The following is a 14,471-nucleotide window of genomic DNA, read 5'->3' as shown; positions in this document are numbered from 1 at the left end:
ATACATCCAGGTGATTGTAAACTTAATGAGGGCGGCGCTCAGCCGCTGCCATCGAGGATGCAGCTTCCCATGGCGTTCGTGCCCTTACGCTTCATCCGCCTCCTCACACCTGTGACGTCGTGATGCCGGACTTCTCCACGAGGAACGTTCACTTCTGAAGGAAGAACGTTCACCCCGCGCCGTCGTCGGAAGCGAGCACGCTGCCGGCCACCCTGGCGAAGGGCCCACGGAAGGCGCGCACCTGGGCGCTTCGGCTTTCTTCAGCCCTTGTCAGGCTAAATATGTAACCTAGAAATGGCGTCAGAAGCCGTTTGACGTTCGGTCTGACCCTTCTCGCTGCGGTTTATCCCCAAACAACCGGACATCCAACTGCCGGTCGCGTTTTATCGCCAGGCGGGCGCAGGGCAGCGCGTTTCTGACGCGACCGCCGCCAACCCTCCCCCGCCTCCCGCACCCCCGAGCGCGGCGCCCCCAGGCCGGCCGGGGCTGCGCACGCCGCCGCGTCCCGACCACCGGCCAACACGCCTCCCGCGCCGGCTGCCCGCGCCAAGGCGGGGTGCCGTTCCCCCGCGGCCGCCCTCCCGCCTCTAACCGACGCCCCAAAGCCCCCGCCCCGAGCGCGGCGGCAACGGCGCAGGGGGGATCCGCCGGGGCGGACGAGGGGGGGGGGGGGCGCTCGCTGGGGGGGATCCACCGGGGGGATTCCGCCCCCGCCGCGGCCACAGCGCGAGGCCCCGGGCGGAGGGGCGTGCCGACGCCTCTCGCAGGGGCAGCGGGATGCACCGCCCGCGCCGGCGCCAGCAACCCCCGCGCGCCAGCCGTTACTGGGCGGCGGGGTGGGGGGAGGGGCCGCCGGCGCCGCGCGGCCCCGCCCCGCTTCCACCGTCTGGCCCCGGCCCCGGCGGGCGGCGCCCGCGGGGTGACAGGCAGGTCTAGGCCACAGTCGAGTGCGCACGCGTCAGTTCCGGCGGGGAGCGCGGCGCGGCGCGTGGGTAGGAAACGCCGCGGCGGCGGGGGAGCGGAAAATGGCGACGGCCGCGCAGCTCACGGACGAGGAGCTCTTTTCGGAGCTGAGGCGCTTCGGCTTCTCCCCGGGGCCGGTCACCGAGAGCACCCGGCCGGTTTACCTGAAGAAGCTGAAGAAGCTGCGGGAGGATGAGCGCGCTGGGGCCCGCAGCGGCGCCAACAAGACCCGGAACAGCAACAACAATAACACGGGGGCCGGAGCGGCGCCGGGCGGAGACGGCGGCGGCGGCCCCGGGCGAGCGGCCCCGGGCGTGGGCGCGCGGCTGGTGGGCGCCGAGCACCCTTACCTCCCCGGGGCTGCCGCCGGGAGCAGCCGGAGCCGCGCAGCACCCCCTGCCGGGGGCGGCAAAGTGCTGCTGGGCTTCAGCTCGGACGAGTCGGATGTGGAAAGCAGTCCCCGGAGCCAGGCCGGCGCCGGCGGCAGCAGCAGGAGGGAGCGGGCTTCGCCCCTCTTCCGCGGCCTGAGGCCCGCCGCCCCCGACGGCGCCTGCGGCCTGGGTAACAGCTCCCCCCCGGAGGAGGCGGCCAGGCGGAAGCCCAACGCCTGGTGGGGGGCGGCGGCCAGGAGACCGGCGGCGACGGCGTCTCTGGGCGTGAGGGAGCCCGGGGACGGCGACGAGGAAGGAGGGGAGGAGGACGACGAAGAGGAGGAGGAGGAGGAGGAGAGCGAGCAGCAGCGGTGGAAGAACCGGACCGTGAACGGTAACCGGCTCCTCTCCTACGGCGGCAGCAGGGACAAGTACTCTGACTCGGAGGAGGAGGAGGCGGCGGCAGGGGCGAGGGCCAAGCAGCAGGTACCGAAGGAGGAGTCTGCAGTTCGCCGGCCCAGACGGAGCCTCAGCAAGTCTCCTGCTCCATTCATAACAAGCAAATGCGCTGCGGCCGGCTCTGGCGTGATGGAGACGGGCCAAGAAAGGGCTGGCGGAGGCTGTGGTGCTGGTGTAGTCGTAACGAATGACAGGGCGGCGGCAGCGGAGGCGGCTGCTGCCGGGAGTCTAGACAGGGGCAGAAATGAGGAGGAGGAGGAGGCGGCGGCGGCGGGCGGAGGAGGATGTGAAAATCTGGACTCTAGTCCTCCCAGCCCCAGATACCGCATCGGCATATCTAAGAAATCCCCTACGGTATTGTTGTTGCCACCACCGCTCGCGGACGTGGACAGCAGTAAAGTCACTGACCCTCCGGCCACCATTAGGAAAGCGACCAATAATCATGTTCTCAGCGGTGCTGCTGGTAGCTATAATGTTGAATCCAGGATCTATTCAGCTACTAATAGCCTTCCCCCAGGTGGAACCACCTCCTCCCTTAGACTCAACCACTCCAATCATACGGGTTCAAATCATACCTACCTGAAAAACACCTACAAGAAGAATCTCTCAGAGCCCGAGGAGGAGCTTCTCCAACAGTTCAAAAGAGAGGAGGTATCCACCACTGGAGGCTTCAGTGCACATTACCTGTCCATGTTCCTCTTAACTGCTGCATGCTTGTTCTTTCTGATACTGGGATTCACATACCTGAGAATGAGAGGTTCTGGAGTAGCTGAGGATGTGGGAGCCAACAGTAAGTATTAGGTGAAGGGTAAGAGCAGTTTCTTTATGCAGCTGGATATACAATTGTTAATTCGCCTTTGCATTCCCTGACATCCCTTACTGAGCGGTTCTGGGTTCCACCTTGGTATAATCGTCCTGTATAGGATGGAGCACTGAGAAATTGTCTTTCCTTAAGTATATACCTTGCAAGCTGGTATGATAAGCTTGCAAGACATTTGAGGATAAACTCAAATCCTGGCATTTCCTGTTGTAATCTGTTGATACCTTGTTTTCTAGCGTGTTTTCTTCACAGAGCAGTTTTATGTGTTTTGTTCAATATAGCAGATGTGCGGTTAATAGAGAATTGACGAGGTAAGGCTTTATGCTAATCTCGCGGAAGTAATCGTGCACATTTAGATACCAGGGATTCCTGCAGGGCTAAGTTTTGACTGCAGTTGTTTGGTAATAAAGCAGGTTGTTTTCATTTACGTGTACTGAGGCTTGAAAAGGATGCTGGGTTGAGATGATGTTACACACTACAACAAACTTCATGCAGTGGATGCTGCACCTATTGTGTATTGTTTTCTAATAAGTACTTTTTTCTAAATTTAGCTGAGAGCATGTTTATACATGAAATGCTGTTGTGCTTTAGTTTGAATTTCAGAACATTCTTTTTTTAATCCCGAATTACTTGGGAGCTTCTTTAAAATATGAAAGTAACTTCTTGAAATGGATTTAGAAACTACCATTTTCTATTCACAAAGCATACAAAAATGGAAACATACCACCTAAGGGTGGTGATTCATGCTAATTCAATTCTTGGCTGCCCCAAAATGAACAGTGGAGATTCTAACATAAGAAAGAAAAAATCATGTAATTGCTGTCTTAATTTCTCATCAGGAGCAATGAAAAATTATGCAAAAAGCTAGTTTTGGGACGTGAGAGCATTAGAAGGTCCTTGGGGACTTGCATTTTTCTTGAAATGATTGAGGAAGGCCTGTGGGGTGTATGCATGTGCATATATTTCTTTGTATAGATAGTAGAGGATTTATATACTCATGTGTGGACATGTATATGGTATCTTGTAAGGAGTGATACCACTGTTAGATTGGGATCTTCCAGATGTTACAGGGCAAAAATAGCAGTGTGGGCTGATTCCGCCCACCCCCCCCGCCCCCAGTGTTATTTATTACATTATGGGAGTAGCAGAATGATCCTTAAATCTGTTTTGTGCACTTTGGGGGGCGGGCGGGGGGAGTAAAGGATTTAGTGTTTAGGAAGGACTGTAGCAGCAAGGACTTAAGCATTTGCAGTGGTTTCGTTCCTGTCCACGTGGCTCTTAAATACTGTTCAGTCTTTTTTTTTTTTTTTTTTGGGAAAGGGCTGAACATACGCAGGTGGGCTAAAATTAGGTAGTGTAGTGTGACTGTTGGGACTACTCATACTCCTATTCTGTGGTTAACTTCTGGCCCTGACTGCTAGAGACATACATAGATTTTCTCATGTGCTGATAAACTGTGTAATTCTACTAACTTGTATTAGATTTTTTTTTTTTCCTAATAATGAAATCTGGTGATTTTAATAGGATAGAAGGTCTGTCGGCCTACTGGGGTAAACTTTCTGACTGTCAGATTCAGTGATTGAATTAAAACTCCCCTGTCATGCTGATTGATAAAGCTGAATGTCTCTGATATGCAGATAGCAATAATAATACTGTGAAAAGAAGTACTCTCTGAACTTTGTCTTGTAAGAAAACTTTGCTTTAAATGTGTGAACTTTCCTATAGCACATGTGAGATCACTGTGTTGAGTACATTGCTCTTAAAAATTTAACCCAGCTGGAACTGATATACAGGGAAAATTGTTCTCTCCTGCCCTTTTGCTGCCCAGCTAATGGTCTGGGAACCCAGCGTTGCTTGGGCCTGTTCCTATTAGTTCTTGTTTCGGTGGAACTCCTGAAAGTGGGATTTCCTGAAGAATTGTTCTGGCAGTGGCACTGAGATTTCATGTGTCCTTTGTCACAGCCCCGGGCTTTGCAACGTAACAAATGGGAACCAAATGGGAACGTGGATGGGGCCCATTGGAAGAAGCAAATGACAGGTTTTGTGGCTAGCTCCTTTGGCAGGAAGAGGAGCAGGCTGCTTCTTTTAAGTAATGTGGGAATGTGCAGGGAATTACCTTGCTGATATGCTCACTCATGCGCTTACTAAATTCTTACTTAAATGGGCATATGCAATGAAAATATGGTAGGTCTGTAGAACAGGCGAGAACAGACAAGACAGGCCAATAAAGGGTGATTGCTGCTGGGAAGGGGAAGAACCCTGTCTTCTGTTAGATGCTTCCCTAAGCTTAAACATCGTCTGAGTGAGTCCTTTGGCTCTTAGGCTTGTGTGGGTGTATCGTCTGTTTTCTTTGTTGAAGCAGAATGGATTCATACACTATTACTTTAGAATATTTTATATAATATTAAATGTTATATAATATTATATAATATAATAATATATAATAATATAACATTAATTTATATATTTTAATATAATATTTAAAATAATAGTGTATCTCAAGAAACAACCTTTCAGTTAGGTGCCTGCTTACTGAGTTTTTTCCTGCCTTTTAGGTGGCTATAGGTAAGATTCTGTTGGCTGAGAGTGATTTGATTGTGAAAAACAGTTATTTTCAACTTCTAAAACCTTCTATGGTATAGTTTGGACTCAGTGGAGTTGCACTATACCCACTTCCATAATTATCATAAGTACTGTAAGAAAGCAAAAAAAGCAGTTATTTGTATATTTGGGTGGCTTCTTATTTTAACTTTGCAGGGAATGATGCACAATGAGCTTAATGTTGGCTGTCTTAATTGTTCGTTACCTAAAATGAAATTCAATTAAAATAAAGTGATATTGTGTGTGTGACATTGAAAAATATTTATCACTAAGTAGATCCCATATCAGCATTTACAATATTTGTCAGGCTGTAATCTGAGAACAGAGGAGGTGTGTGTAGTGGGGGAGGCTTAAATCTAGGTGTTGGGGTTGAATTTAGGCCTGGTAAAGTAATATAGATGAGAAGTGGTAAGCAGAAAGCTTTAGAAGGGGCTTCTCACTTACATAATGCGTAATGTTCAAATGGTTTCTTATTCAGAGCTCTGAAATAGCTATGAACTGCTTTAGTTTTTCTGCACATGTGGCATAAAGTGTTCAAAGACAAATCAGAATTGGGCTAATTCTTCCATGTCTATCCTATGTATGGTCACTTGAGATAAGGTTTTTCTGCATTTAGCTGTCTAAAATGCAGGTAAAGTATATATGGGGCTTTTCCTAAAGAATCTGAAACCATTGAAATGAAACTACGCTTTAAGCTTACATAAAAGACCACCTAATGCCTAAGCACGTATTGTGCTTGCTGTCTGACAGCGTTGTACCTGAAAAGAAAGATCAGTTTGGGCTTGGTGCTGGTAACCTCATTCATGTGTCTCTTGCTGTAAGGCATGTTTTGCTTGCACCTGCCTTCAAAATGTCATGGAATTGTATCAACTTCTTGCCATGCCAGCATAGTATTTTGTCAGGAAAATGGTAGATTTGACTTTTGTCTACTTCCTAGGGTTCTTGAAACCTTGGAGAGTTGGGTGTCTCTTCCAGCTTCTTTGGTTTTGTTTTCTGATGTTACTCTGTGAGCATCTCAAGTGGCTGCTCCCGGGAGTTAGTTCTGAAGTTATTTTTCATGGAAAGTTGATAGCCATATCGGATCAGTAGATGTTGCTTTTAGGTCTGGTTTATGTTCTGAAAGATGAGGGCACTAGTACAGGTGCTGTTTAAAATTGTAATCCGAAATAGGTTTTGTTTAAATTACTGTCATTGTTTCTGCTCCAGTACTTTGCCTGGGGAGTAGTTGATGTGGCAAAACCCCAGCAACAACAAAAACAATCTTGAAACTTTCAGGTAGGTTGTCTTTAGAATGTTATGTTCTTGTTAGGAGAGGCTTTTGAAAGTGACATCGCTTGCTAGTAATTTTGGTCTTTCTATGATACTTGTTACAAAACAACTGCTAGGAGGATAATCCTTAGTATGTTTGCTACGACTTGTGGTTTTGAAATGTTAATTCAGGGAGACTTAGCAGTTGCATATACTGCAAGTGGAAGCTTATGCAAATCACAATTCTAAGAGTTTAATTCTATTCCATTGATGTTGCTTTGTTCTTGACTTCTTAATCTCTGAAGTGTTAAAACTTCTATGGAATTTTACGCAGGGAACTCCGTTGTTAAGAAGGTAGACTTGCTGTATAAAAAACAAGAAGATGACTGTTATGCTCACAAGCCTGAAAGTTGAAGTGCTGTGGTATTTCACAGATAACTGTTACAAATCTACTTTACTTCTAAGATCACCTTCTTAGAAGGGTCTTATATTCTTGACAGTGTTGGCTTCAATGGAAGAAAATTAGTTTTGGGTAAAAATTATTTATAGAAGAGAAGACAGTAAAGGGAGGAAGCAAATTTGAAAGATTTGGAGAGTTACTGTGTTGTGTGGCTATTAATATTGCTTTTGCTTTGCAAGTGATACTCTGACTTGTATCTGACAATATCTAGCGTATAGCTCTGTTTCACTTTCTGTTTACTGCTTTAAACTCTAGTTAGCAAGTACTTCTCTTCTAGGTGATACAAAAGAAAATCCTAATGTGCATCTACACTAATCTCTCGTGTAGCTGATCTCACTTCTGTGGTTTGATCAGCTTTGGATCAAGATCAGTAGATAGAAAAAACCCTAGTCTGCCTTTGTAAGGTAAAGCCAGGCAGAAAAGTTTAATTTCCTTAGGATTCTTGACATTTTTAAACTCTAGTCTTCCTTATGGTATGTCAGAAATAACACTTAAAAATGAGGAACAAATTTGGCCAAGACCTGTACCCAGGAAAGTCCTGATGATTGTTAATAGTGCAAAATACTTCATCTTAGCTGACAAAATCCTTCCTAAAGGGTAATAAGCAGTCTGTTTACCTGTACAGCAGATGTATAGTGTTAAGTATAAATATGAAAAGTGCTCATCAGTATTTGAAACAAAAATGATGCGACTTCAGAATTCCTGTTTTTAAGGAGATAGCGGTGTTTGATACTTTGTTCAGAATATTGGCATTCATACCTTAAATGTGCTGCTGTTCACAGCTGCGGACAAAACTTTCCTTGTGACATGACTTTAGATATTGTTACAATGATGTTTTTTCAATGTTACTGTTGTAGGCTATGCTTTTTTGTGAAGTCATGGGAAATCAGAACTGAAACTACTTGCCTGGGGAGCAGGGATGCAGAAGAGCTCTGGGAGGATCTGTTTTCACTAGGTGTCAGAAACTAATCAAAAGTTTGCACTCCATTCCATACCGTGTGGTAGTTTTCTCAAAAGAAAATTTAGGTTCTGATGTGATCTGGGATCTGAAAGCAGATCTGGCTGCAACTTTTCCATATTTATAAAAAGTTGCAGACTAGAAAGGAGTGGGAAAGCAAAAAGCAAATGTGTGTGTTCTGTTAAGAACCTCTGCCAGCTAATAGTGTTCTTTAAGTGCAATGCAGATTTCTTTCTGCTTAGGACAGATGTGTACAGCAATAATGGATGCAGTGGAAATATTTTAAGAAAGAGCCCACTATACCCAAGGACATAAATTTAGCATTGTAGGAGCACTGTTTCATAATCTTTTAAGTATCCCAGTACAAGAGGACAGTCAGGTCTGCAGTCTTTCTATTCTAGAGGACCAATTGTGTTTCTGAAAAATCATGTACATTTAACTCCTGTTATCGTCTGTGTTTCATCTGGGAGTAGTAGGTGGCAAAACTTTGGCTTGATTGCTTACGCAGCTAAGCTGGCGGGAGTACTAGAGTCATACCAAACCGATCCCTGTCGTGCTTCTAGACTTCTGCTTCAGAAAGAGTATGAACATGTGAACAGGCCAGAGCTGCCTTTTGAGACAGTAGTTCGGTCACTTAACAAGAAAGATTGGGCAAGTAAATTCAGCAAATACATCAGTTTTTGTTAATGAAAGTGCTGTTCCAATGCTGTGGTTTCTTGTGGGTTTTTGTATTCTCTGGTAAAATTAGCTGTGATTTGTGGTAGATTCAGGGGAGTAAGTTGACTGGTTAAGGGATTCTGAAATATTAAGAAGAAAAAGCAATTTTCAGGGGACTTGCGTGTTTACTGAGAACTTCAGTGATAGTAGTATCTTTGTCTTTACTCTTCATTTCTTGGCTCCTACTGTGGCTGCTTGCAGGTCTAGAGTTGTGGGAGAAGATGGCGATGCCTTTGCTGTGATCATAATAAATGAGGACACAGTGTAACTCTCTCTGCCACTGATCAAAGTAATCTTGATGGCTTCTGTCCACTGAGGAATTCTGATTTAGAAAAACTTGGAAAAGGGGCGGTGTTAACTGATGGAAAAAAGCATACTGATGGATGCAAGGGTAGATTGAAGAACCACTGCACAACTTAAAGCTGATCTTACATAGGTTCCTCCTGTGTAGAAGGTTTGCTCCAGTTTATGACGTCTGATGTTGAGTCCTACTGCGCTGTACTTCCCACAGTGCTGTTTAGTGCTGTTTCTCTATTCTGCTGTGTGTTTACAGTCTACTGTGGAGGGTGAGAGGGTAAGGAGCAAGTGTGGATGCGTGTGAAGTGTGAAACAAACATGGTGTTTGAGGGAAAAGTGTGTTATGTCTGGTGTTTTTCAGAGATGAAGTCGCCTTTTTGCAGAGGAAAGGATCAAATTTTCTGCTTACTGAGGGTGATATTGTAACACAGGTATCTTGAGTAAAAGTGCTTTTTAGTCTTAAATTCCTTTAGCTGCTTTAAATGAATTGAGTGACAGACTGAATTGATATAGAAGGCTGTTTAATGGGAGGAGAAGAGGTAGGGGCTTAAAAAGAGAGGTCTAACATTGAATTAAGTGGCATTTTAAACTTACTGAGTAGTCTACAAGATGCTGAATTCTAGTGGTGCTGTGCTAGGTAAGTAAGAAATAGGTCTGTTCATGAATGAAGGATTGTAGGCCGATTCCTAGGCTAGCTTTTTTGTCTGAGAAGGCCATTTACTTAACTAAAAATTGAAAGTTGGCCTGTTAGAAAACAATTGCTTTATATACATACTAAGACTTCCTTCATACTGCTTTTATTCACTTAAGTCTTAATACAGTGTTTATATATAGGTCACATTCCTTTAACCTTTTCTTGAGTACAAGAAACTTTTACAGTTGGGCTCATGGTCTTTTGGGTAAATGCAATATCAGCCTGTCCTTGCTAGGCAGTTGACTAAACAAAACTTTCATCACGAGAGGACTGCTGGGATGAGTTGAATAAATGTAGTGTTATTCCAGACCAGATTTTAAAGGCTACATCTATATCTTATTTCATTTTCTTCACAGAAAAGTGTTTCTTTGAAGGTCAGTTAAATCGCCGAATTGCTTATTGGAAATGCCTCAGACTGTCCATTGACTTCATAACTGCTTATGTTAGCTTTTGGATATTTTCAATAGGCTATGTATCAACAGATCAACCATCTGTCCCCTCAATACTCATCATCTCACTGTGTAGTTATACAGTAAAACATTCCACAGCACACTCATTCAGTAATACTTACCCCAGTGTCAGTTCAGTATCATCAAGCTGCACAACATGAGCCTCTCTTGTCTGGTATTCCCATATCTGACAACACAACTTCATCAAATTTTTATCTGAACGTGTAGATACTGTTGCTCATAGACAACAGAAGTCTAGCTAGAACTAATCTGAAATGTGGCAATAGCCGTTGAGCAATGGAGCACTTACTGTGAATGAGGGGTTTCAAATGTCAAAAGGTAGATGTGTGATTGTTTTGTTTGGATTTTTTTGTTTTGGTAGTGTTGCCTGAAACAGCTCTTGATTGTGATGGGTGGTGGCTTGTTTTGTTTTGATGTTTGTTGGGTTTTTTTTTTAATTCCCAGGAGGTTTTCTGGGAAATGATAAAACATTCATCATGAAATTTTCTGTTGATCTCTGGCAATTGACTTATAGCTAAAGTTTAGTGGGCTGTTTGTTCTTTTTCAGGTGTTATGCTTCAGACAACCAAAGAGGGTGTTTATTAATTTTGTTGAGTGACAGGCTGGGTGGTGCATGTGTGACCAACCCCTGAGAGGCCTCTTTCAGGCTATGGAAATCCACAGCCAAGCCAAATTATTGGGGAAACAGCTGGTCTTACTTTTGTTTCTCATTCTTGCGTACTCCTTGGAACTAGTTTACTGTTACTTTGTAAATAAGAGAAAATTATTTATATGAAATTCCTTGGTTTGGTCTTGAAAAGAAGAGGAGGGTATAATGTCAGGTTCATCCTAGTCTGTTTCTCTATTTGTTTGCACCTGATGTGTGATCCAAGGAAGCTTCTGGAGGTCAGAAGCATAGCTTATTTCCAGGAATAAGTTGAAAAGGTGCTCTCTTCATTGTGTTTTCGTTTTGTGTTTGGTGGGGTGTGGTGGTGGTGTGTTTTGGGAGTTTTTTGTTTGGTTGGTTTGGTTTTTTTTTTCCAAAGAAATGTTATCCAGTCCTGGGGAGAATTTTCCTAGCTGAGAAAATGAGTTTAGAGATGCAGGTTTCCTTCTGGAGAAGGAACTAGTCTCACTACTTATTTTTGGGTTTTGTTTCTCTTATGTAAGCATGTGAAGTACTACTTATGCAAAAGGAGCTTTGAATAAAAGTGTTCCTAAATCACTGTGGGAAATGGTAAATCTGAGCTGTATCTGAAGGATATATTCATGTTTGGGTACTTTATCTATTGTATATAACAGCAAACGCCTGTTCATTTTTATATAAACTCCAGAAAAGTAAAATTGTGTTGAACATCTGGAAGAGCCATCCTGTTGTACTGTCTGTACAGTGTCCGTTGAGCTAGTAGTTTTTCATTTCTCATTGAAAACCAGAAATACTAGCCTTTTAAGTACTCCTGAGAGCTCATTTGTTCAGAATGGGCAGGTGTATATGCAGTCTGACTTGGTGATCCTATGTGTATCATGACCAGTGTCTGTTCACTTCCATTAAAGGTAGTACTCCCTGCAGAAATGCTATAGACTTTTTTAAAATCTTGTTTACATTGAGCACTAGTGTGTCTGTGTACTTTGGAATTGGACAGTTCAGTGGCTAATGCATTTTTTGATTTACAACTTTAAAAATGTGTTTTTCTCTTGACCTTCAGCTAAAGTTGCTGCTTATGAACTAACAACAAAAGTACACAGATTGAGTACAAGTGCACATGAAATAGGGGGGAAAAAACCACAATAGGATGTTAAATCCAGACTTGTTTTATTCTGCTGTATAGGATGTGTGGTATTAGTTATTCCTTTAGAGGGAGAGCAAACTGTGAAGGGAAATCACGTGAAAGCAGCAGCCCTGGGAGGGAGCTGTCCTGGTGATTTGGGGACTGAAGGACAATAGGGTCTGCCTGTCCCTTCTGTAAGGGAATGAATTAGCATGCAGTGTTCTTTGCCGTTCAGGAGATGGGAATATACTGAGCTTCTTACACAAACCTTGGCATCAGACTGCTAGCTATATGGCCAGCTATGCTTCCTTAAGCATGAGATAAATGATTTGAGGAAGGAGAGTTAAGATCTTGTTTTGTAAACTTTGTTTTATAGGTTAAACATCTAGCTTTGTACTCTACGTAGTGACTTGCGTACTACAGAGTTCTTATGTATCTGCAGGTAGCCAATGGTGTGGTAAGGTTTGATTGTCCCCAGTGTTTGAGATCTCAGTAAGTCACTTGTCCTTCCTTTCAATCCTCTTTTTTTTTTTTTTTTTTTTTTCTGTTTCTGTATGGCACGTGTGTTTCTTACCAAGATAGGTTCTTCCTTCTCTCTAGATCCACCTGGATCAGGAGGATTGCACACAGTACTGCTAGAAGGTTCATCGGCTTAATCCACGAGCTGGTGCAGTAACCCTTTAGGTAATAGGTGTAACCTGTTTATTGATAAATAATTAGATAATAATATTGGAAGTCTTAAATCAAGCAAACTCTTCAGCTGAGTATAGGAGCTCATGAGAAGGCATATATGAAAGGATAATGGTGATGTATGGCTGTTTGGTAGCTCAGTTGTTCCCTTCAGGTATTAATTTTTATTTGAACCAGCCAGTTTATGCTATCAAAGAAATGCAGCTGGTATGGTAGACAGCCTGGAAAGTTAGCCCAGCTGAGTAAAAATGGAAGTTACTGAATATTGCCTACTTTCATTTATTTCCAGTCAAGTGGTGTTATGTCTTGAATTACTGCTGACCTCATCCTGGTTTTGAGCTCTGCAAACTTCTGCTATGCGTGATCGGCAATAGAGGAAGGAAAATTTCTTCTATTTAGCTAAGACAGATAGTTCGGGTAAGCTGGCTGCTTCTTCCTCTATGAAAGCTCATCTTTGTCATGACAACAGACCTGCTAGCAGCTACCTCTGTATGTTCTGCATAGAATAATCTTTTTTTTTTTTTTTCTCCCTAGGGTACACGAGGGCACTTGTTTTTTAGAGTTTTGCTGCCATGTTCAGGCTTTGTATAGATCATTGTTTAGCAGTTCTGCTACTTTTAGTGCAGCAAGCAGTCATAGACCAGGGTGTGCTGAATGGTTAAAAGGATGGAGGCACAGCAGAACCCCAGTTTTAAATATGAAAAATTCCTGTGTGATCTTGATCTTGACTTTGTTAGTGTCTCTACTGTCATGGTTGAGGGTCTCTTAAGAGTTATCCTGCCAGTGTTCTCCATTTGAATGTTGTCTCTGGATGCTGTAAACTGTTCATACTATTATAGTATATTACTAATGCTTTGTAACTGAAGTCTGCCTGGAAGAAGAGGTTATAACTGGGTATACTCACATTGAGAACTCTTCAAGGCAGGAATCCTTCCTGCTTGTATGAGATCACAGGAGTGTTTCTCTCCAGACTAGGACACTTGGCAGAGTGACAGCAGATTTCATATTTAATTGCAGAATTCCATTGATGCTTAAACCTTTTGTGTTTTGATAACAGTTGCTTTATGAGTTTGCTTTCCATCTTGTACTTTGGAGTTTGAGGAAAGCAGAGCACTTCCTAATTTAACCTAAAGCTACCTGCGCTGCCATATTTTCAAGGTGGAGTTTCCCCTGCTTCTGAATATCTTTAGATTTGTTGTTGTGGTTTTTTTTTTCATTTGTGCTCATTTGTTGAAGTTGTGAGTGTGTTTTGGCCTTATAAAGTACAAGAAGCTGAAATATTTAGGAGGGAGCACAGAAGAAGGAAGAAGAGCTGTTACAGAAGCCTGATTCTCTTGCAAGTGAAGGTACTCTCCGCCCATTGTAAAATGCTGGTAGGTGTCTGAAGTCTAATGTTTCTCCTGGTAACACTTTGCAACTACTGATAAAACACTAGCCTATAATGGCAATTGTGTGTGTGTGGTGCAAGGAATGTAGTATTACCTAATTTTTACAATGCGTGGCAAATGCACTTCTAGTCTTGTTTGTTTTTTTTTTTTTTTTCTGGCATTTTGAGCTTTAGGAGCTTTAAGAGACAGTGTTTTAGAAATGTCCTTGACACATACACAGTATGTCACTGGGTGGAATCAGTACTTGATCCCACACTGAAAGTTACAGGTCTGTTAGCTGATGCTGAAAGTACTTGGATTGTGAAATTGAGAACTTGTTTCCAAGGTCATGTACAAAAAGGCTGGGCTAAAGGCCCCTTTTGGATAGCAGTGCTTCCAGTATTGTTCCTGCTTCTGTTAATTTTCCAGCTACTGTTTTTTTATGAAGAAAAAATTCTAATGGAAAGCATTAGGTTATCCACTTACTGAACATACCTTTACAGGACAAATTTTGGAAAAAATACAGCTTCTGTTTTGGGATTAGTCTGCTTGTGATATGGTGGGTGGGGAGGAGAAAAGTACTTTTCTGTTTGCGAGGAGAAACATTC

General features: G+C 43.8%; 1 protein-coding gene across 1 annotated transcript in view; it reads left to right on the top strand.

Annotated features, from left to right (window-relative positions):
• Positions 1–1,025: 1,025 nt before the first annotated feature.
• Positions 1,026–14,471, top strand: part of LEMD3 (LEM domain containing 3) — a 49,614-nt gene continuing 36,168 nt past the window's right edge. Inside the window, exon 1 of the mRNA XM_086472153.1 lies at positions 1,026–2,583. Within this exon, the coding sequence (XP_086328279.1) occupies positions 1,026–2,583 (1,558 nt within the window). The remainder of the gene's footprint in view (positions 2,584–14,471) is intronic.

Source organism: Leptosomus discolor, chromosome 1, assembly GCF_034619465.1.
Source record: "Leptosomus discolor isolate bLepDis1 chromosome 1, bLepDis1.hap2, whole genome shotgun sequence".
In the NCBI taxonomy this organism is placed as follows: domain Eukaryota; kingdom Metazoa; phylum Chordata; class Aves; order Leptosomiformes; family Leptosomidae; genus Leptosomus; species Leptosomus discolor.
Note: the sequence above shows the minus strand (reverse complement) of the source record. Positions and strands in the feature narration are given on the sequence as shown.